Here is a 24,413-nt window from a genome sequence, read left to right as displayed (position 1 = left end):
GCCCTTCACTGGGGCACATTTGATAATACTTTGTACTTGTGTACATAAATTTGGTTTTCCAGTGCTCTTTGCAGGAAAACCTGGGGTTTTTCAAAGGCATCTATTGTGCTGTTATCCTTGGGAAATATTTCTATTTGCTTGTTTCCTAGCAGAGATCATAGTCCTTTGATATAATAGGAAATGGTGCAGGTGAGTTTTGATTATACGGAAATCAATGTGGGACCCATCAGGTATGGGCTTGAGACATACATAGGACACCACATTGGGGTTCTTATTTCCAGGCAATAGGGGATGTGTGGGGAGCTGAAAGTATAGCTACCTTTACTTTATTTACAATTTGACTTCCAATAGCTGTGGATAGGCCTTGTTTGTGACTGTGGATCATCTCAGAAAGCATAGGTGCTTGTGGATTAGTTTGGTTTATCTAATTTTAACCTTGGGAATATATTACTTGACGTAGCAATATCTTTTTTTCTATTCCTTACAGATTCATGAAGGTGGCAGGAAGCACTGTGGATGCGGTTACCTGGCAACAGTAGGTATTCACTCTTTTTTCTCTTATTATCAGCTGCTGTGAAATAAAAGATAATTAGTTGCCACCAAGCTCATAACTTCCATTTAATAAGCTATCCTTTATCGTCCAAGAAAATATTTAAAACTGACACTAAAGCTATTTTTTTTATATATTGCTAACTCGTAATATTGTAGTGTTGTTTTGTCATTTTCATAAAAGCAAAACAAAACAAAAGCAAAATATTGACATGATTTGGAGAGGTCAGCTATTATGTAAACTTTTAAATTAATCTCTCATCAGTGAACTGGTCACTGGGATCTAAGCCTGCCACCATCGCCCCACGGGCTTTTCCGTTGGGAATAAACTTCCTTTTTTAAGACAGGAAATGCTTTTAATTGTTCAATGTATCATGAGAAAATAGAAATACTTTGTTATATTAATGGCAATGGTCTTAATTAGTGCCAAGTGAGCTACTAATATGAAGCTAATTAAAAAAAGGGTGAGTCTCAAGAAAATGAAGCATCTTTGAGGGAAGGAATAAACTCCAGCATTCCAGGAAGAAGCTTACAATGGCAAAGACTTATTACCCGCAGGATAGCTTGAAAAAAGATAATTACTTGATATATAAATTTAAATATTCTTTAAGTCTCCTTATGGCATTTGCACCAGAATATCTAGCATATAACAACATATCACTTATTTTATACCAGAATCCTGCTATTCTTTTCTGTAAGAAATCTATCCCACAACACCTTCCAAATCACCTCTCATTTAATATGGTGCTCACAGCTCAGACATTTGTGCTCCCATTCTGGGCCATCATAGGCCTCGACTAGCTATCTTTCTCAGTTAACTCGAACCTTCTTGCCTTGCACACAGGCTGCTTTTATCTGTTTGAAATAGATCACATTATTCACTGCAGGTTTGTGACAGATGTGAAACAAAAAAAAAAAATAAAGGAGATGAAATCTTTATTAAATATCCCCAAAGAGTTTTTGGTTTGTTGGCTATCAACAACTTCAATCATAATAAGAAATATTTTAGTTTGCTTTTATACTCTTAGTTTCGCTAAACAATTTCCAAGTGTTTTCAAAAGCTCTTTTCCTTCTCAATTTGTTTGTACACCATCGATTGAGCAAATCTGAGGATCTTGTCACTACCTTGCTTTAAACCCCACAGTGTCTTCCTTAGACCAAAGCCAAACTCTCCACTCTGTCCTTTTGTATTTGGGCTTTACTACCTCTGATCCCATCTGGTGCCACTCTGCCTTTACTCATTCTGTCCCAGAAGATTGGTAGTCTTTCATTTCCTTTTAGGTTCATGTGCATGTCTGCCTTAGGATCTTTTTTTTTTTTTAGAAACAAGAGTCTCACTTTATCACCCTCAGTAGAGTGCCATGGCATCACAGCTCATAGCAACCTCCAACTCCTGGGTTTAGGCAATTCTCTTGCCTCAGCCTCCTGAGTAGCTGGGACTACAGATGCCCACCACAACGCCCAGCTATTTTTTTGTTGCAGTTTGGCTGGGGCTGGGTTTGAACCCACCACCCTTGGTATATGGGGCCGGCACCCTACTCACTGAGCCACATGTGCCACCCTGCCTTAGGATCTTTGTATATGCTATTCCTTCAACCTTAAATGCTATTTTCCCTATTCTGTATGTGGTTAGCACCTTTTCCTCTTTTAAATCTCACCTTACATGTCATCTAAGAGAGGCCTTCCTCATTGACCCTATTCAAAACAGGTTCCCCACTTCATTCTTTTATTAGTTCTTTTTGTGTTTCATAGTACTTAAAATAACTTACAATTATTTTTTTCTTATAACTTATTTTTCTCTTCCATCAGAATGGCACTTAATCAATTTACCAAGTGCTTATTTAAGCAATTGTTTATTAGGCATTTACTATGGTGAAAAATAACAATTATAATATTAAAAAAAACATATTTTGCCATATATAATGTGCACTTTTTTGCCCTAATTTTTGAGGGAAAAATAAGGATGCATGCTGTACATGGGTGATATAAATCAGGAGTTCAATGGGCCTCCTGGGGCTGTCATGCCCTCCTACCTGGGCCTGCTGGGCACATGGGGTTCCAGTCTTGGAGGCTCTAGGATCTGATGGGAGTAGGCTAGAGAGGCTTCCGCCAAGCCCCATGATCAGGTGAGGGGACAGTGGCAGGGCTGGCAAGGTGGGCCACGGCCATGTGGCTTGAGGGCCAAGGCCTGAGGCCCAGTCATACAGAGAGCATCAGGATCCCACATAGGCCCCAAGTACCCATCTGGCTGCCCATGGGCTGAGTGGCCTCAGAAGCTCCCACCCTGCCAGCCATGTCCCCTGACATGGTGGGGAAGCAAGGGTTCCTGGGAGAGAAGGCAGGGGAAACCCTTACAGAGCAGGTGGCTATGGGAGGGAGTGGTGGTCTTCATGCTTACCAGGGGAGCATTAGCTCTCCCCAGATGTGTCTCTCCTGACCAAGAGTAGACTGCTTTCTCAAGGGGCATTTTCCTGAAAGTTTTAGCAAAAAATGTGAGTGTGCATTATGCATGATACACAGCAAAATGCAGTGTGTGCCAAGAATAGTTTTCAAACTTTATATACTTTACCATATCTGATTCTAACAACAACCAAATGAGGTAGGGACTATTTTATCTCCATTTTCCTACAACTGTAAGGAAGTTATAGAAAAACCAAAGATTAGAAAGTGATAAAGTTTTGGGAGGGAGGTGGGGCCTTGTTGTATGCCACACCTTTTGGGGGCCAGACACGATTGTAAGGGGGACTTTACCTAACAAATGCAATCAGTGTAACCTGGTTTCTTGTACCCTCAATGAATCCCCAACAATAAAAAAATTAAAGAAAGAAAGTGATAAAGTTTTGACTTAATTGTGTCTCTCTCACTCCAAGGGCTATTTTAACTGTTACTGCTTTAGTAACCAAATAATGTCCCTTTACTGTAATCCTGTTAAACGTCCTCACCAAAAAAGCTATCTGGATATTGTAGCATAAAGGCTGAAACTTGAAACATTTATAGGATTTCCAGGGAGAGATAATGAGATCAATGAAAGAAAATTATTGGCTAAGGATAAAGAAATTTGTTGGCTAAAAATATACAACTTCAATTAATCTGACTTACAGGGAAAGAGCAGAAAAAGATTTCTGTTCTATTCTAGCACTTTTCTAGGCACAAATGCAATGAAGCGAGCATTTATTTTATAATGGAAAAATATAACTTTTAATAAATGTATTTTGTGGGCGGCACCTGTGGCTCAGTGAGTAGGGCACCAGCCCCATATGCCGAGGGTGGCGGGTTCAAACCCAGCCCCGGCCAAACTGCAACAAAAAAATAGCCGGGTGTTGTGGCGGGCGCCTGTAGTCCCAGCTACTCAGGAGGCTGAGGCAAGAGAATCGCGTAAGCCCAAAAGTTAGAGGTTGCTGTGAGCCGTGTGACGTCGTGGCACTCTACCCGAGGGAGGTACAGTGAGACTCTGTCTCTACAAAAAAAAAATAATAATAATAATTAAAATAAAATAAAAAAGTATTTTGTTTACTGGCTACTTAAAAATATTACCCATGTCTCAAATATCACATTTTTGCAACTACTCCGAAAATACCCCCCAAAGCAGGCAGGGGGGCATGTTTCTTTTGGCTCCAGGATCAGCATTCATTTGCTGACAAGTAGCACCTGCAATCTACAGTTTGTCCCTTCCAGCCAAAGTTTTCAGTCAAGACTCTGAAAAGTTATGGAAGAATCCCAGGAAATCCTGGCCGAGAGGACTCAGTGAAAATTAAAGCCAAATGCCATGTTTCTTCGATTCTGAGAGATGTTGAAGTGAAGATTTCTTAATACTGTAAAGAAATCAAGAGTCACTGTTAGGGGAAAAAAGGGAACAAACACAGAATTTGTCATTTGTTACTATAGGGATATATAGATGGCCAAAAGGACCAATTCAGTAGGGGGATATTGATCTTGGAGCTAGAACCACTAGAATTATGAATCTGAAGTCATGAATAAACAGATCTCTATAAACAGACTATTTTGATTTGGAAGCATGTTCTTGGATTTGCTATATTTGAGACCAAGATATATGATAATCATGGGTCCTGCCCACCAACCCATCTAGAAAACCAAGCAAGAGTTAGTGAGATAAAGTTATTATTGCAACTTACATGCAACAAGTAGAGGAGCTTATATCAGAATAATCCTCTCATAAATAGCAATGACAAAATCTGGACAAAGCATTTTTAAAAATTCCAAAACACTGTAGAGTGACCAAAAAAGGCATAAACTAGAAGAGGGCACTCGACCCATGAAAGAAGTTAATGGTACCAGATGATACCGTACTTTTATATGACTTCTCCACTGTGGTAACGTACATGCATCATGCGGTAACTAGAACTCCAAAAGAAAGTGGCTTGAAGCCTAAGAAGGAAGGAATCAGAGGCTGGAAATTGAAAGTGAAAATATCAGAAAGTAGAAACTACAGGAAAAAAACATAAAATATGCACAGAAGCTTCCCTAAAATCTTTTTCTGATCCCTGAAATGTATATATTCATAGAAGAATTCAAGAAGCCTGGCAAAAAGCAACACCAGGAAGCCTGAAAGAGGTGAATGGAAATTTCAGCTGCTATCACATGAGAGAGAGAGGGAGATTGGAATTTGAATCTCACAAAATTTAGAGAGACTTAATAAACACCTTCTTCTTTTCTACAAAAACTAAAAGAGTTATTCCTTAGGAGTAAAATCTTTGTCTCAGGACTAAGGATGTGTCCTGAGACTTAAGTATAACCAAAACAGAGTTGCCCAAACAAAGCCTGAACAGCCATCTTCACAAGAACAAAATTATCCATCATTCATTCAACTTCCTGCTAGATTTAAAATCAATCCTCTTCTGTCTCTACAGTATATCACCTACCCTTTGCCGTATACAATAGAAGTTATTATTAGATATTCAAGGAAAACAGGAAAATGTGACCCACATCCAAGAGAATAAGCAATAAATAGGAAATGATGTTAGAATTAGCTGACGAGGATTTAAAAGAAGCTATTGTAGATATTCATAGAGTTAAGGGGGAAATGTTTATATTGCATAAGATACATGGAGAAATATCAGCAGTGAAATGGAAATTTAAAAAAAATGGAATTCTTTTTTTTCTCTCTCTCTTTTTGAGACAAGGTCTTGTTCTGTTGCCTGAGCTAGAGTGTCATGGCCTTAGCCTAGCTCACAGCAACCTCAAACTTATGGGCTCAACCAAATCCTCTGACCTCAGCCTCCCAAGTAGCTAGGACTACAGGTACACACCATCACACTTGGCTAAGTTTTCTATTTTTTTCAGTAGAGACAGGGTCTCACTTTGTTCAGGCTGGTCTTGAACTCCTGACGTCAAGCAATCTTCTCACCTTGGGCTCCCAGAGTGCTAGGATTACAGGTGTGAGCCACCACCTCTGGCCCCAAATAGAATTCATGAAGTGAAAAGAATAATAAAAGAAAAACTCACTGATGTGCTTAATAAGAGATCAGAAACCACAGAAGAAAGAGTTAAATTGTATGCTGAGCAAGAGAAATTATACAGTTTAAAGAACAGAGAGAAAAAAATATTGGGGGAAAATGTACAAAGTTTCAATGACCTCATTGCCAATATCAAGTAATCCAACATATACAATAATTAGAGTTCAGGAGGATAGGACAAAGAGAATGTGGCAAGATTTTTTTTTTTTAAGAAACCAAAGCTGAACTTTTCCCAAATTTGGTGGAAAACATTAATTTATAGATCCAAGAAGGTAGACAACCCCTAAAGGATAAATATGAAGAAAATCATGCTTGAGAACATCATCAAAGTGCTGAGAGCAAAAAGTGAGAAAAATCTTCACATCATTCAGACAAAAATGACATTTTACATATAGGAAGCAAAGACTCAAATTTGACATCAGAAACAATGGAGGACAATAGAACAACATTTTTAAACTGTTAAAGAAAAATAAGGTCAAGCCTTATTTTTAAGAATTCTATATCCAGAAAAATATTCTTCAAAAATGAAAATAAAATAAGGATGTTTTGATAAATGAAAGCCAGCAAATCTGTGCTACAAGAAATACTAAGGGAAGTTCTTCAGACAGAAAGGCAGTAACACTGGAAGGAAAGCTGAATCTCAAAACATAATGAAGAACATTGGAAATGGTACATTTGTGGCTAAATATGAAAGACTAGTTTTTAAAATTTATTTAAACAATGATTCTAGTGCAAAAATGTAAATTATATTGTGGGGTTTATAGATAAAAAATATATGGCAATAATAGCACAAAGGGTGAGGAAGGGAGGAGGCAGTAAATGGAATTATACTACTGTAAAGTTATTTTACATGAAGTAGTGCAATATTTACTTTAAGAAGACTGTGATAAGTAAGGATGGTCTATGTTCCTAGAGCATCACTTAAAAAATAATGACTAAAGGTATAACTAAACAGCCATATTGGAATTAAAATGTAATGCTACAAAATATTGAATTAACCTTAAAAAAATAGGAAAGGAGCAATAGAGAAAAAATGGGAAAAATAGACATTTAATAGCAAAATGGTAGACCTAACAACCACATTAATAATTATATCAAGTGTAAATGTTCTAAAGAGTATAAATAAAAAGCAAAGATTATCAGAATGGATGCTATATAAGACTCAACTATATTCTGCCTACACACTTTAAAGGCAAAGATAGAATGAAAATAAAATGATGGTAATTATATACCATGCTAGCAATTATAATAAAAAGCTGGTGGGATTTTATTAGTATTAGACAAAGTAAAATTTCAAAAACAGAGTGTTAAAAGGTTCAATTCATTAGGAAGACATACTAATTATAAGGTATTCATCTATGACAGGCAAAAAAGATTGATGGTTTCCCCTCCAAGGATGACCGCATCCTAATCTGCAGAACCTGACAATATGTATGCTGCATTATATGGCAAAGGGGGTTTAAGATTATAGATGGAATTAAGATTGCTAATCATCTGACTTTAAAGTAGGGTACTTAAACTGGGTTATCCAGATGGGGCCAACATAACCACAAGTGTGAAAGAGGGAGGTAGAGAAGAAGAGTCATGAAAGAGGTTAGACTACCACACTGTAAGCAGGAGCTGACCTGCCATTTTGCTGGATTTGAAGATGGAAGAATGGGTCCATGAGCCAAAGACTGTGGGAAGTCTATATAAACTGCAAAAGGCAAGAAAATGCATTCTTCCTTACCACCAGCAGAAGGAAGATAGCCCTCTCAATACTTTGATTTTAGACCAGTGAGACCCACATTCATATCTAACCTGTAAAACTGTAAGATAGGCTAGGCACCAGCCACATACACTGAGGCTGGCGAGTTGAAAACCAGCCTGGGCCAGCTGAGGCAACAAGGACAACTGCAAGAAAATATAGCCAGGCATTTTGGTGGATGCCTATAGTCCCAGCTACTTGGGAATCTGAGGCAAAAGAATTGCTTAAGCCCAAGAGTTTGAGGTTGCTGTGAGTTGTGATGTGACAGCACTCTACTGAGGGCGACATTGTGAGACCCTGTCTCAAAAAAAAAAAAAAAAAAAACACTGTAAGATATAAAGTGTGGATTGTTTTAAGCCACTGTGATAATTTCTTTGGAGCAGTAATAGAAAACTAATACAGTTCCGATTAACAGAGATTCAAAATATGCAAAGGGCCAGGATCAGTGGCTCATACCTATAATCCCAGCACTTTCAGAGGTTGCGGCAAGAGGATCACTTGAGCCCAGAAGTTCAAGACCAGCCTGGGCAACATAGCAAGACTCTGTCTCTACAAACAATAAGAACATTAGCCAGGTAGAGGTGCTCACCTACAGTCCCAGCTATGTGGGAAGCTGAACTAGGAGCCTGGGAGTTGGAGGCTACAGTGAGCTGTGATCCTACCACTGTATCGCAGTCTAGGCAACAGAGCAAAACTGTCTCACCAAACAGAAGAAACAGGGATAAAAACTGACAGGACCAACGCCGAAAAATTAGACAAAGGCATTATTATAGGTAGAATTTAAAAACACCTTTTTCAGTAATTAATACAACTATATTAAAATTAAAATAGTAAGGATATAGAACAGTGTTTTGCAACCTTTTTTATCTCACAGCACACCTGAATCTATAGTTAAACTTATGCAGCCCACTTAAATTATGTTGATCAAAAAAGGGAGTAAAAAAAAGAATATATTTACCGTGCTGAACTTGAAAACAACTTAATTAATTTATTTATTTAGTTTTGAGACAAAGTCTCACTATGTGAGACTTTGGCTCCCGGTAGAGTGCCAATGGTGTCACAGCTCACACCAACCTCAAACTTTTGGGCTTAAGCAGTTCTCTTGCCTCAGCCTCCCAAGTAGCTGGGACTACAGGCACCCACCATAACACCCCCCTATATTTTGTTATTGTTATCATTGTTGTTTAGCAGACTCAGGCCAGGTTCAAACCCACCAGCCCCCGTGCCTATGGCCAGCCCCCTAACCACTGAGCAATGGGCGCTGAGCTAATTAATGATATTTAAAAATTTTTGTGGCACACCTAAGATCTTCACACACCAGTGTTGCACAGCACACTGGTTGAAAATCATTAATATATGCTCAGCACCTGTAGCTCAGCAGCTAGGGCACCAGCCACATTGTTTATTGTTAATAGCCATACACCAGAGCTGGCAGGTTCAAACCCAGCCCAGGCCTGCCAAACAACAATGACAATTACAACAACAACGAAAAAAATAGCCAGGCGTTGCGGCAGGTGCCTGTAGTCCCAGCTACTTGGGAGACTGAGGCAAGAGAATCACGTAAGCCTAAGAGTTTTAAGTTGCTGTGAGCTGTGACGCCACAGCACTCTACCAATGGTGACGTAGTCAGACTCTGTCTCAAAAAAAAAAATCACTAATATAGAAGATGTTAATAACACTATCAAACAGCTTGACCTAATTGACATTTATAGAATATGGAATACAATTGAACACACATTCTTTCTAAGTATTCAAGGAACGTTAAACAAGATTGACCATATGCTCAGCTGTAAAACAGATCTCAATACATTTGAAAATATTGAAATTATGCAGAATATATTTTTTGATGACAAAGTAATTTTTAGATATTAATAGCAAATATACCCATAACTCCTAAATATTTAGAAATTAAATAACATGCTTCAAAATAATCTAGATCAAAGAAAAAAATCATGAAGGAAGGTAGAAAATATTTCAAAATGATTATGAAAATACATTATATCAAAATTTATGGAATTCAGTAAAAGCCAGAGATTAAAGAGAAATTTATAGGTTAATATGCTTATATTAGAAAAGAAGGAACATTTAAAATTAATGATCTCAGTTTCTATCTAAAGAAGTTATAAAAAGAACAGATTAATCCCAAACTAATTTAAAAAATGGAAATAACATAGATAAAAGCAGAAACCAATAAAACAGAAATTAGGCAAATGATAAAGAAAATTTACAAAATCAAAGTGTTTCTTTCAATAGACCAACAAATTTGAAAAACCCTTACAAAGAGAGAGAGAATGAAAAAGAAAAGTCATATCAATAATGAAGGTTCTGAAGTACATTCTAAAGAGTACTTTAAGGGAATATTATGAACAACTTTATGCTGATACATTTCACAAGTGAAGTAGGCAAATTCTTTGAAAATATGATACAACTTAGAAAAAAGACATAAGATTAAAAATCCTTACAATATCCCTGTATGTATCTGGTTTCATTTTAGAAAATTTGGTAGTTTGCTGTATAACTAAATACATACTATGCTATGACAAAGCAATTCCACCTATAGATATTTTACCCAAAGGAAATAAAAATATATGCCACAAAAAACTTTTACAAGAATGTTCATAGGAGGTTTATTGTTAATAGCCAAAAATTAGTAGCACCCAAGGTGTTCAACAGAAAGAGAATGGATGAACAAATTGTATATTCATACAATGGGGTACTACGCAACAAGATAAACAAACTGATGATATCTGCCACAACATGGATGAATCTCAAAATCATTAGGCTGAGTGAAAAAAAAAACTCATACCAAAAAATCACATTTCTGCTATTTCCATTGTATATAGTTTTGGAATAGATTTTAAAATTTACTACACAGTGCTCTGTGTGTGTAGGAGGTTGGGATGTGGATTCAGAGAGAAAGAGGCATGAGGGAATTTTCTGGAGTGATTGCAATATTCTACATCTTGATGAGGATTTGGATTACATAGGAGTACGTATTTGTCAAATGATACGCTTAAGATTTGTGCATCTCATGGAATATAAAATGTACTTAAGAAAAAGACCCATAAGCAGAATTGAATTCTAGTTAGTGGTGCACCTGATGATATGTTCAGGATGAAGTGTACCAAAGTTCACAACTTATTTTGAAATGCCTCAAAACAATGCCTCTATCCATGGATCAATGCATGGATAGAGGGATAGATAAATTGATAGATATGTAAAAAAAATAGGAAAATGTTAAATGTAGAACCTACGTGATGGATACATGGTGTTCGCTATAATTCTTTACCCTTTTCTCTAGGTTTGACATTTTTTCTAATAAAATACTGAGAAAAACCTAAACCATTACAATTAAACAAATAATCATTTATTATGAAATAAAATATTGCTGTAAAAATACATATGGAAACATAAATGGGAAAATGCTTAGTTAATAGTGCTAACCTTTGGGTGCGGGATTAGGTATCCTTTTTTGTCAGTTTTTGTTTTCTATGGTTTCCAAATTTCCTATAATAAACATGTAATGCATTTATGTTTATAATAAAAAAGTCATCAGTGCCCAGCACCCTTCCCACTCCTAAATTCCCACTCCATAAGCAACCTTCATAGTTTTAGCCACTTTGGACATTTTCTTCCATGTTTCTAAACAATCTTATGCTTCCATTTCTTGACTTTTTCCCCAATTTAAACATCTATTAATTTCCCACTATGGAAGATGAAAATATAGCTCTCATACCTCCCTAGCTCCTCACACACCAAAACATGATTACTTAATTTTCTTTATCCTCCAATATTTTATATTTTAAGTATTGGTTAGGTTAGGATTCAATGTTTTTGTTTTTATTTCTATGTAAATATGATTCACAGTGGAGACATGTGGTATGCTATGATTACATTTCACAAGTTTTTATATTGCTTGGAGTGAATAACTGCCTCTTTTTTCACTTGTTCCGCTTCCTATTAATCTTTCCTATTCATCTCTAAACTCTGTATCAGAGTGCTTAATCTTTTCTCTCTTACACACACACCTTGGGTAGCCATCAGTTTCACTTTCTCCTTGGAGATCTGCTCCTGGAGTCGTCCTTCTGTTCCCATCTGGACTGGTTGATCTCTGTATTTCCTGAACAGCTGCTGTTGTCCTGGGATTGCCCTTCACCATCATCCTGGGGATTCCTTTTGACTCTCTTACTTGTTGGATTCTTGCCCTTTTTTGAGGTTTACTCCCACATTTTGGTGGAGGATTTCTTCCAGGAACTTCCTGCAAAAAGATAAATGAGAGGTCAACATGTTGAAATCTTGCATTAGAATTTGATTTATATTTTGGATGCACATAGATTTCCCTTAGATTTTGACACTGTTTCATCTTATTCTTGCTTTCCTTGTAAGAATTGAGAAATCCAATGCCTTTTAAAATTCCCAGTGTTTTTATAGGCCGTGCGTTTTTCCTCTGTTGATACTTACAAGATCTTCTCCCTGTCCCCAGCGATCCTTCTTGTGGTTCTCTTTTTATTTTGTTCACTGGTTATGTGGTAGCTCCTCTCAATCTGAAATTCACTCCCTGAAGTTTAGAGAAATTTTCCTGAATTCTTTATTCTCTGATAGCGTCCTCCTTTCCATCTTTTGTGAAGTTCTTTTATGGTCTTTGCATTACTGCTGTTTCCTTCACATCCTTCCCTTCTCTCCCCATTTATTTATCTTAGTCACTGGCTTTCACATTAAAGCTTTTCCTCAAAAGTCTGATGAGCCTTGAAACTCTACTCTTATTAAAGAGAGAGGCATAAAGAAGTCATTGGATGATTTTGTTTCTGTACATTTCTTCTCAACTAGTGAAGGCCTATGTAGGTGATCTAGTTAGATCATTAGGGGACTACTAACTGTCTATATCTGTTGGTCTTTTCTCTTGGGAACTTCAGTTGTTCCAGAGAAGAATTATCTATTCTCCCATCTTGGAAATATAAATCTGCTAGCATCGTCAAATCTGAGAAAAGGAGCTGGATAGTGGGTCCTCATAGTGGGTCCTCAAACTGCGGCCCAGGAGCCACATGAGGCAGTATGATTGTATTTGTTCCCGTTTTGTTTTTTTACTTCAAAATAAGATATGTGCAGTGTGCATAGGAATTTGTTCATAGTTTTTTTTTTTTTTTTAACTATATTCCGGCCTTCAAACGGTCTGAGGGACAGTGAATTGGCCCCCTGTTTAAAAAGTTTGAGGGCCTCTGATTGCCCCGACCTCAGCTGTGTTTGATGGCCCTGACTGTAGCCCAATCTCTAGGTCTCTGCTGCCTTCTAAATAAGCAGTTTCCCAACTGTGTAGGGCTCAGGTTCCGCAGGGGTTTTTTGTCTTAGGACCTTTTTCCCCTCTTAAAAAATATGTAGGACTCCAAATCACACCATGGGTCATGTTTATAGATATTATACAGATAGTCCTTGACTTAAAATGATTTGAGTTACAATTTTTTGATCTTACTATGGTGCAAAAGTAATATGCTTTCAATATTAACTGTACTTTGAATTTTGATCTTTTCATGGGTTAGTGATAGGCAGAATGATCTCATTATGCTGGGCAGAGACAGCAAGATGCAGCTTCCTATCAGCCCCCATGATCATGAAGGTCAACAACCAATACTCTACAGTGTACTGTGTTGCCAGATGATTTTTCCCAACTGTAAGCAAATGTGTTATGAATAAGCTTGAGGTAGGCTAGGTTAAGCTGTGATGTTTGGTAGGTTAGGTGTATTAGATTAATTTTAAACTTAGGATATTTTCAACTTAGGGCTAGTTTTCATAGTCCCATTATAAGTCAAGGAGCATGTGTATTACAATTAAGATAAATTTTTAAATTATTTCTTATTTATTTTAAAATAATAAACCCATTACATAAATAACATATTTTATGGAAAGTATATTTTACAAAACCAGAAAAATTAGCATTATTTTATTTCTTGTAAATCTCTTTAATATCTGACTTAATTGAAAACATGTGGATTCCCATATTTTCTGCACTCTGAAAACATGTGGATTCCCATATCTTCTGCACTCTTTAGAAATATGTTGTTTTGGTTTAAGAATATGGAGAAAATATGGCCTTATAGTAAGATGTAACTGCAAAAAGGAGGAGTATTTGAATACTCTTTTTCTGATAATTGTAGCTGTTCTCATCAACAACAACAAAATTCAACAAATGATAGTTTTAATATACTAAAAGCTGAGACTTTATCATCATATTATGTGTTTATTATTCGCATAACACAATTGCAATTGTACCCCTTAAGTTTATACAAAAACAAAACCCAATAAAATCGCTTAATTCCTTCTCACTCAATTCCCTATCATTCCTTGTGTGTGTGTCTATAAACCATTCAAGTAAGAATTAAGATTTACAAGGCTTGGAGAAAGATCTTGAATGATAGTGGACCTGACTATTATATGGAATATCTAAGGCAGGTGTTTGAAATAATAAAACAGTAGCAACATGTAAAGATGAAACAAAAAGACTAATTACAGTGTGGAATATGAAATTCATATTGTGATGTGTTAAACTTTATTGGTCTTATACTTTGAATAGGCCTTTCACACATGTATGATTTTATAACATCATGAATTGATCATTTGGAAAATTTTGTATAACTGAGTTATACAGATCTTCCAAATTTTGACACACTTTATTACAACATTTTAAAAATAACATTCAATAATACCACCACTTACCTAGTCAGAATTCTAAGTTTTGAGAAGCTGACAATCTTCATGTTTTAATTTTCACTTAGCAGCTCAAACTTTATGATCAGCCATAAGTTTTGTCAGATGTTTTCCTTGACATGAGAAGCTTTAATCATTTTTGAGAAAATGTCTTCTGAAAGCCCAAGTCTAATTAACTTCTCTGTCAGTTGTTTCAAGCAAAAATGGTGTTCCATTAATACAAGACCAGTTGAGTTTGTAACTCAATCACACAAGAGCTCGTTCTCAAAACAATTATATTTTGTTAGGAAACAAGTATGCTGATTTTCCATTTCGTTATACAGAACGTTTTTGAAATGTGTACTCAAGGGTTGAAATTTAATAAAATTAATTTTATTTACTTTATCAAGAATATTATGTTTAAAAAGTATCATTTTTGTGTTATTGTAAGAATGTGACAACGATTATCAGTACAGTTTGATGCTGCTGACTTGATTTGTGCTGTTATCAGCAATTTTACCCACTATTGCTTAACACAATTAGTCCAAATGTCAATATAGTTTATCTAGTATAAGCCATAAATGACTTAACACTTTCTATATTTCATCATCACTTATACTTATTGCCAAGTATTCACATAAAAGATCCTTGATGATTAGTTAGTGTTGATACTGGGAGAAAAACAATCTATAGATTTATCCATTTTTAAGGCCAAAGTACACATTTACTAATAAGATTCTAGTATTATCTTCATATATGCAAATAAATCTTTAACAAGTTACTGTACTGTTGGGAGGTGCCCATGGTATGATTTCTTCACTGACTTTTCATCCAATGAGGATTTAACAATGTTGAGTGTACAAAGCTCTATAAATCTCTCAGCTAATTTGTGTAATTTTCTAGTTAATATAGTACATTAACTTACCCTCTAGGATGCTTTTCTAAGTATAAAAATTAGTTTTCAAAATAATTTTAAAATGTTATTGCAAAACAAGATAAACAGGTGTTCTTATTTCCATGTAGGCACAAGAAAAATATTAGGATTTCAAACTAATAACTGATTGGATAATGAAGTTACACAGGTTATATAGAAGGTATAAAAAATAGTTTATAAAGATACCATAGAAATTATTGAGAACAAACTGAGTTGATCTTTGAAAACATACCCCAAATCTATACCTTAGAAAAGTCTAGAAAATAAGAATATACAAGCACATATTCCATGAATTATCAGAGCAATGACATTGCCATATACCATATAGACCCTGGAAAATGCTGTGAGGGTGAAAAAAGCAAATAATGTCTTAATGTAATTATGATCTCTAGGATTTCTGAAGATATCTTCGGGACCCCAAGATGTTCCTGAAAACTGCTGATACAGAGTGAGGGGTGGACCTAGGGGCCTAATTGCTTTTCAGTGCTCCTGTTTCATGCATCCATCCCTTCATTCTCAAAGCCACCTGCTATTTCCAGCTCCTGAGACTTCCTGGGATTCTGCACACGAATCAACCTGCTTTTAGACTTCCCTCATCACAGGTGTACAGTTCATCTTTCTCTAGTCAGCTAAGTTAGCTATCACACTTTCTTCTGTTTTCTAATATCAACATTTTTATGGCTGTTGTCTTCATGTTCTATTATCTGTTCTCCTAGATTTTGTGGGTAAATGTCTTCCGATTTTATTTTTTATTTTTTTTGTTCTATTATCGTTGTTTTACTGGAGTTTGGGGAAAGGAGCTTTAGTTAATACCTGTATTTAAACTACCATATTTAACCTGAACTCCTACTATCTGTGTTTTTTTTTTTCCTCTTTAGGGTTATTTTTAATAAGGCAAATAAAAATTTTAATTTCTAAAACATATGAAATCTATTATTAATAAATTTATAAAGTTAACCAAACTGTGGTGTTTCAAATGCCTAGGCCATACCAGAGGCCAAAAAGATTAAAAAAAAAAAAAAAAAAAAAAGAAGTCCTGTGGTTGCATGGCCCAGACTTCAGTATTTTTAAGAAATTCATTGGACGATTCTGAACAACTACTGCCCTGGAGCCTCCTTATTCAGCCCAATGACCTCTGGGTGCTTAAACTCCATGAGGCACACTTAAAGTGTGGTTTCTAGACCAACAACATCAGCATCACCTGAGAACATGAAAAATGCAGATTTGGGGTGGTGCTTGTGGCTCAAAGGAGTAGGGCTCCAGCCCCATATACCGTAGGTGGTGGGTTCAAACCCAGCTCTAGCCAAAAACTGCAAAAAAAATGCAGATTTGGGTGCCTCACCCCAAATCTGCTAAATCAGAAACTGTGAGAATAGGACTTAACTGTATGGTTTAACAAGCCCTCCAGGTGATTCTGATATACTTTAAAGCTTTAGAACCACTGCCATAGAAAATGATTGCCTGGATCTGATTTCCAGGCATACAAACATCCATCACCATATATTTTAGCGTATAACTTTCTTCAGTAGCTTCTTTTCTGACATATGGATGGTAGAAAGATGTAAGAAAAAATTGACCTGGGAATTGGCCTTTAGAAAATTCATGTCCCTTATGGTTAAAATCATAGCTTCAAGTCATCTAATTTTCAATAAATTTTTCTGTTATGTAAAAGTCAGCATTTTTCTCTTTCTGGTCTTAGTCTGCACTTATATATATCATTCTTCACTTCTGCTGTTGCAGAAAAGCAAAATATGGTGGATATACTACAGCTATAAGCTTAAAGAGACCAATTTTAAGAGATCAATTTTGTAATTTAGATTTTTAGCTACATTTAAAGCATAAAATGAACATTTTTAAAAAGTCATTGCAAAAGCAACTATGAATTTGCTTTTACATTTACCACAATAAATGTAAGTGGTAAGCAAAATGGACTCTGATAATAGCATCTATCGGAAATTCATGAACATTTCTAGGGGTAATGGGACATTAGAATGACTTGTTAAGCAAAGATTCTGCTTAAAAGGAAAAACTGAAGAAATCCATCACATAGAAAACCAATTTTAGACTCACAAAATATGGACCCTATTTAGAAAAAAGTTTTTAAAAAATTAGACAAAGTAAATGATTCACAGAGTGTTGAAACTTATGGTTTGGTGGAAACAACAAGGTCTTTGAAGTAAAACAGGCCTGGACAGAATCCCACTGACCCTTAGTATACTAGATTTGTGATCTTTAGGAAAAATTAAATCCTTAAGACCTAGTTTTCCCATCAACAAAGTAGAGTTAATGCCCATTCCACAAAACTAAAGAAGACTAAATAAGGTAATACATGAAAAGCACTTGGCCTAATGCACATAATATCTTGAGCCATCACAAAATATGAGTTGCCTTCTGTCTCTCTATGATCCCTCACATTCCCTTACAGTCTCTCTGTATTTATCAAACTGTCCCACTGTACACATATTCTATTGCTAAGCATTTTTACAGCACTCTGCAGATGCTTCGAGGCTTTTTGTCTATGACCTTTTCTGCCAAAAACGGAAAGTGGGCAATTCTGTGGTGTAACCCTGTTGTGTTTTATTTATTAATTCATTCAAAAGGTATTTATTGAGTACCTACTATATGTAGGCACTATGCTAGTTGTTATAGTTAGCCAGGGGAGCAAGAAGAAGCATGATCCTTTCCCCTGGGAAGCATAGCAGGCTTCTAATTAGCAGGAAGTCTCTCCTATTAGTGACCATTCATTCAGGTCATGATTATTTTCTGAAAGAGAAGGTAAAAGGGAGAGTTGCTCCTGTTTGAAGAAGTAAGGAGTACAATAGTATCAAAATTCTCATAGGGCCCAGAGAGAACTATGCCTCGACAAATGTCTGCTGCAGAGGATTTAAAAAAGAAAGGACGGGGAATGAACCATTGATGACTTATGGAGTTTGGCTGATAAAAAGAGAAAGAGACAACTTTCTAAAGTAGGTTAAAGAATCAAAGAGGTCTTTGTTTTAAGAAAGACTATATACACACATGCCTGTAGGTATATATATATATATATATATATTTTATTTTAATTGGGCACTTTAGGGGGCAAGTTCTCTGCAAAGTTCTTTATAGTAATGACCAAAAGCATATGTTTTACTGTATAACAGACTTGGATTTCAGTCATTAGCATCTACTTTGTGATAACCTTGGGCATCCTGCTCACCAGCTCATTGAGCCTCAATGACTTTGTTGATTAGTGGGCTCCTTACCAATGGCTTAGCGGGTATGTAGTTTCTATCAGTGGATCCCTTTACCTCATTCACCCCCAGAGAAGCTGTCTCACAATGTCTGCTGTTGGTATAGATGAGGGAGTATAAGTATTCCCTTCATACACAAAACCTCAAAGAAGGCTCCAATTGGCATTATTTCCAAGTTCCCTGTAATAAAATCCAAATCCACAAAGTCAAAGGAGTGAAAATTGACTTTGTCAATCTACAGCCTCATGGTGTAGATCTCAAGGATGTCCCCTTATAGTGACCCCTCAGTCAGTGGAGAATGTCTCACATAAGCCATCTTCTCCACATAACTCAAAAATATCTCAGTCCTCTTTTTCCCTCTAGATCAGTGGTCTCAACCTTCCTAATGCTGCAAGGTATTTTCATTGTTAAAAAGAGGTCACAATCCACAGGTTGAGAACCACTGCGCTAGATCCTTGCCTGATTAGTTCACTGCAGGTCTTTCTTCTTAGCCAAGGGAGAAAGATCTTGCCTCATGAGCTAATTGGGTTCTTCTGGTTCATTAAGTAATGTAGTGGCCTTAAGAAACTGCAGTGGCTCTTTCCAGAGGGCTTGTGACTATACTTTCCAAAAGAGGACAGTATTTCATGAAGATCTAGATGTCAGGCCAGCAAGTATTCAAAGCCATGAGGTTAGGAAAGTTATCTCTTTCTGAATTTTACTTAAAGATAAAGAATAATGCTGGAGGGCTATAAGACTGCATGAATGTTTAAAATTCTGAGAGTTTGAGCAACCTTCAGGGGTCCACAGGTGTCTCTCCTAAGGAGGGAAAGTTTGAGAAACACTGGTGTAGGGCCTTACACATAGTTAATAACACCAGCTATTCATTAAAATTTCCCAAGTACATTATCAGAGGCATAAGTGTTAAGTGTATGGGTATTAAAAGGGCTGCTTTTAGAGACTGAGGCTCAAAATCCTTATAACACCCCTTCTATTTTTGTGCCAGGTCCCAATTGTCCTCTCAATCACACTGGAGCCCAAATGAAAGGTGCTGAATGTTTACATATATCCACCCTGCAATTTTATAGGAAATTAAAGAGTCTGGATACCAGCTTACACTTAGAAATTCCTTATGCTTACTTTCTTTATTTCTCTGCTAAACAAGTATTGTACTCATCTGGAGTCAGACTTGCTGGTTTTGAATCCTGGCTCTAAAATTATTTATCTTGGACAAGTCATTTAACTACACTGAATGTCAACTTTCATATCTATAAGGGAGGTGTTCATTCATTCAAAGAATATTAGTTGATCATCTACTCTGTACCAGGCACTGTTCTGAGTGCTTGGAATACATTACTGAACAATATAGACAGAGCTGACATTCTAGATGGGTACTGGGGCTGGGGACTGAAAGACAAATACACAGTACATATGATAAGTAAATTACATAGTAAGTTACAAAGTCAACAGTTGGAATACAGGAAGTTCTGGATGGAAGAGGGCAGACTACAGTGTTAAAACTGATCTTTCTCTAGGGCATTGGTTCTCAGCCTTCCTAATGCTGTGATGTATTTTCATTGTTACAAAGGGGTCACAACCCACAGGTTGAGAACCGCTACTTTACAGAGTGAGACTGAGCATAGATGTAAAAGAAGTGAAGGAGTTAACTAAGCAGACTCCGTGGGGAAGTATGTTCCAGGCAGAAGGAGCAGCTAGACTGAAAGTTCCAAGATGGTAGTGGAGTTTTAGAGTTGTCGTGAGGAAAATGAGCTGATGCATGTAAAAGCATTTAGTATTTCAATCACAAGTGTTTAATAATTTTTGTTTATGATTATTAATTATCATTATTATGGGAACCACATTTCTAAATGTCTATTGTAAAATCTTTAAAAATTATCCACATAGCACATTCATGTAATGGTGCCTTTTTGAAGTGGCTATTTTCTTCCATATATATTTTTTTACTTTTACACATAATACTTTGAGATGAAAAAAATAATTATTATCTCTGAATAATTTTCTTACTTGGCAAAAGAATGTTTTTAAAGGTAAAGGGAACATGTAACTACTGTTCTCATGTCTTCAGTTGCTTTTATCAAACTTTCAGAAGTTCTTATCTGAAAAGCTGCTACTGATAAAAGCACAGCCACCTTCTAGGAAGGACTTCCCAATATTTCCAACCAATTTAACCGTTTTTCTTTCCATGTCTCTTCATTTTAGAAGGAAAAAATGGGGAGAATTTATGTAATTGGAATTCTATTTTCCTGTTTCAAAATGTGAATCCTCAGAGAAATAGAAGTTCTTACATGCACATTGTTGTTTTTTGTAATATATAGTGTAGGGGTAAGGATAGTGAAAATAAAAGATAAGAACTAACATTAACCGAAAGCCTTCAATGTGCTAAATATTGTTGTAGCTTCTTTATATAAAATTGAATCCTTGAAAGAATCTTAGTACTACAGCGGGGTCCAGACCAGCAGCATCAGCATCACCCGGGAGTTACTAGAAAGGGCATACCTTGGGCTGCAACCTAGACCTGCTAAGTAGAAATCCGTATTTAACACCCCCAGGTGTTTCATATGCACATTAAATTCTGAGACTACCACCATAACAAGACAAATATCATTAACACCATCTTCCTCAGATGAGAAAAGTATGCTTCAGAGAGAGCACATAATTTGCCTAAGTACTCACAGCTAGTAAATGGCTGTCCAGGGTTTAATTGAAGTCTGTTAACAGCAGAGTCTGTGCACTTTCCACTATACTACCCCCATTGGTTCTTTTTAATAGGCATATTTTATAATGTATTTTATAGAAAAAATAAATGAAATTGGTCAGCTCCCACTCGAATGCACTTTGAAAGCATTTTCACACAGACAGGCTGAATGTAAACACCTGGTCCAAAGAGAAGAGATGGGAAGATGATAATTGAGTTTGTGTGTGACTAAGAGTAGGTGAGTCACATGCTGCCCTGCTCTCCTGAGGTAACCTGCCTTTCTTTTGAATTAGGGAACCCAAGTGTAATCATTGGCAGGATTCTTTGAAAATTCTACTCTGATGAGCAGAAGACAAGAGCAAATGCAGAAAAGGCAGAGCATGGCCTGAGGAGATGAACAATCTGGCATACGAGACAGGGAATGTCTTTTTTTATGAGCAAGGAGGTATTTTTATGATTTGCCTTGAGTGAATAGCCTCTGATGTTGGGAAAACAGACTGGGAACAGCTGGACCACACTTTGGATCAGTTGCCACAACAACTTGATACATTTGTCTCTGGTGTCATTTGATCCCTTTGAGAGCTGTATTGCCTCAATGTGGATGTTTGACTTTCAGGCATACTCTGTGCAGTGAGCATGTTTGTTTGATTGTATTCCTCAGATTACATGGAGTGTTGATTATATTCATTTGGGAGTTTGGATTCTAAGATTACAGAATATAGCAACCTCACAGGTGACTGGAACCCAGGATCTAATGGAACCATCATTTTATTTACCACCCTCAGAACTCTGATTTCAGGGACAAATCATACCACATAGCAGCTGGGAAAATTATGCAGATACTCGAAGTCATCTCCAGTTTTCATTTTCTGGCAGTATATTCCACTTTGTAAGCCACACTTTTTAAACTTGATTAAAGTACAAGTTTTTGTTAGTAGTTGTGTTTATCTTTTTATTATTTTTGTTTTGAAAAATTAAGCAAGAGACATTTACCATTTGAAGTTTTGCAAAGTAAAATTGAATGTACTTACATGATTTCAAGCACAAATTACATCTTTTTTTCTTATGAAGCTTAGAAATGACGGATGTCTTGATGACAACTTGAGAGTGATCCCGCTACTGTCATTAGAGAAAGGGGTGAGTGCTTTGCATAAAATATGAGAGGAGAAAGTGCCCATTTTCTACTTACTTTAGATGAAAACCCTCCCTTCCTATCTCCCAGTTTATGGCAGCTGACACTGAAGGGCCTGATAACGTATCTGTGCCCACCATCACCATCATCTTCCGTGAAACCCATGGCTCCATTCTGAAGAATAAGATTTATGAGAGTTCAAGAAAGCAAAAAAGAAAAAAATAATAATGTTAGAAGCTATGGAGGTTGGTTCTGAGCATGTGCAGAAAGTAATTTTGTTATTGTCTGGAGTTACATCGCTGTTTCTGGGATCATGGAGCTTCCTAAATAGAATATATTGTTGTTAGATGGCAGCATAACTGTGGTTTTTTCAGTGATATTATGGTGCGGAGAGGGATGGCTATTTTCTGTCATTGTTTTCTCCTTGTCACTTTACTTCACTTAAATAAAAGAAAATAAAGTTAGAAGTAACATAAAAAAACCACCAACAGTAAACATTTCTGTTAAAGTTCTACACTTGGTCTATACAAGTCAATGAATTCAAAATTTATGTCATCTTTTATTTATTTACATTGTGTATAATTAGTATAGTTTTTTAATTTTAACATAAGATGTTTTAATGTGTGAAACATTATGAACACTTATACATTTGCATGTTCTGCTCTGTGAGTAATTTTGTAAATTTGAGGTTAGCCTAATAGGCTAGGAGGGAGGCAGGGAGGGATTTGCTCAGCTGAGTTTTTATGGTTGCCCTAGAGACCATCCAAGGAACACATAAGGAGTCTGAGGACTCCATGTTAAGAACTAGATTTGAGTTTTGCTTCCTCCTGCCATCACACCCTCATATCACCCTAATTCCCAAGCCCAAAGTACTCTTATAATGCCCTTGAGGTAAAATGCATAAAGACCCTACAATATTAATATGAATTAATTTATTCTTGTGTAATGAGACAAGAGACAAGAGAGAGACAAGAAAGGGGTTGTGGGTGCCAGGACCAAAAAAAGAGTCTTTTTTAGTTTCACCTCAATTATTTTAGTCAATGTTTTCTTTTTAAAATAATTTTTCTATTTGTACAAATTTATGAGGTACGTGTATAGATTATATTTGTTGCATTTGTAGATTACATAGTGATCAAGTCAGGACTTTAGGGTATCCAACACCTGAATAACATACATTGGACCCAAGAAATGTACATTATCCATCCTGCTGCTCCCACCCATTGTTCATCATTCCAATCTCTGTGTCTCTGTTTACACATTTTTTAGCACTCACGTGTGATAACCTGTGATATTTGACTTTCTGTACCTGATTGTTTCACTTAAGATAATGATCTTCAGTTCTATCCATGTTGCTGCAGAAGACATTATTTCATTCTTTTGCTTTATAGCTGAATAGTATTCCATTGTACATGAGGTCAAACAATTAAGTTCGTGAACTCATCCTAGTAAAAGTGCTACATACCTCATTGCAGAATATACTATGTACTGCGGTCACCAGATGGCCAAAGGGAGTACTTTGAAAGTGACTGTAGTGATGTTTAGCAATAAGGTATGTAGCACATTTTCTAGGACAAGTTCATGAACTTAATTGCCAGACCTCATACAACGACAGCTCTGGTGGCCATTCTACAAAAAGAGTTCCAAACTGCTTTAAATAGTAGACTAGGCACTGTTATCACTGCATAGCTTTCCAAAGGGAGTACTTCAAAGGTGGCTGTAGTGATACACAGTAATGATGTATGTAGCACTTTTTCTAGGATGAGTTCACAAACTTAATTGTCCAACCTCATATATAATACCACCTTTACTTTATCTTTTCATGATGGGCATTTATGTTGACTGCATATCTTTGTTATTGAGAATAGTGCTATAGTAAATATACAAGTGCAGGTATCACTTTGGTATGTTTCTTTTCCTTTTTGTAGATACTCAGTAGTGAGATTACTGGATTAAAAGGTAGCCATATTTTTAGTT

General features: G+C 36.3%; 1 protein-coding gene across 1 annotated transcript in view; it reads left to right on the top strand.

Annotated features, from left to right (window-relative positions):
- HPSE2 (heparanase 2 (inactive)) overlaps positions 1 to 24,413 on the top strand; it is an 841,015-nt gene that overhangs the window by 591,594 nt on the left and 225,008 nt on the right. The window contains exon 6 of the mRNA XM_053585648.1: positions 488 to 535. Coding sequence (XP_053441623.1) covers positions 488 to 535 — 48 coding nt within the window. The remainder of the gene's footprint in view (positions 1 to 487; positions 536 to 24,413) is intronic.

This window comes from Nycticebus coucang, chromosome 3, assembly GCF_027406575.1.
Source record: "Nycticebus coucang isolate mNycCou1 chromosome 3, mNycCou1.pri, whole genome shotgun sequence".
Classification (NCBI taxonomy): Eukaryota; Metazoa; Chordata; class Mammalia; order Primates; family Lorisidae; genus Nycticebus; species Nycticebus coucang.
Note: the sequence above shows the minus strand (reverse complement) of the source record. Positions and strands in the feature narration are given on the sequence as shown.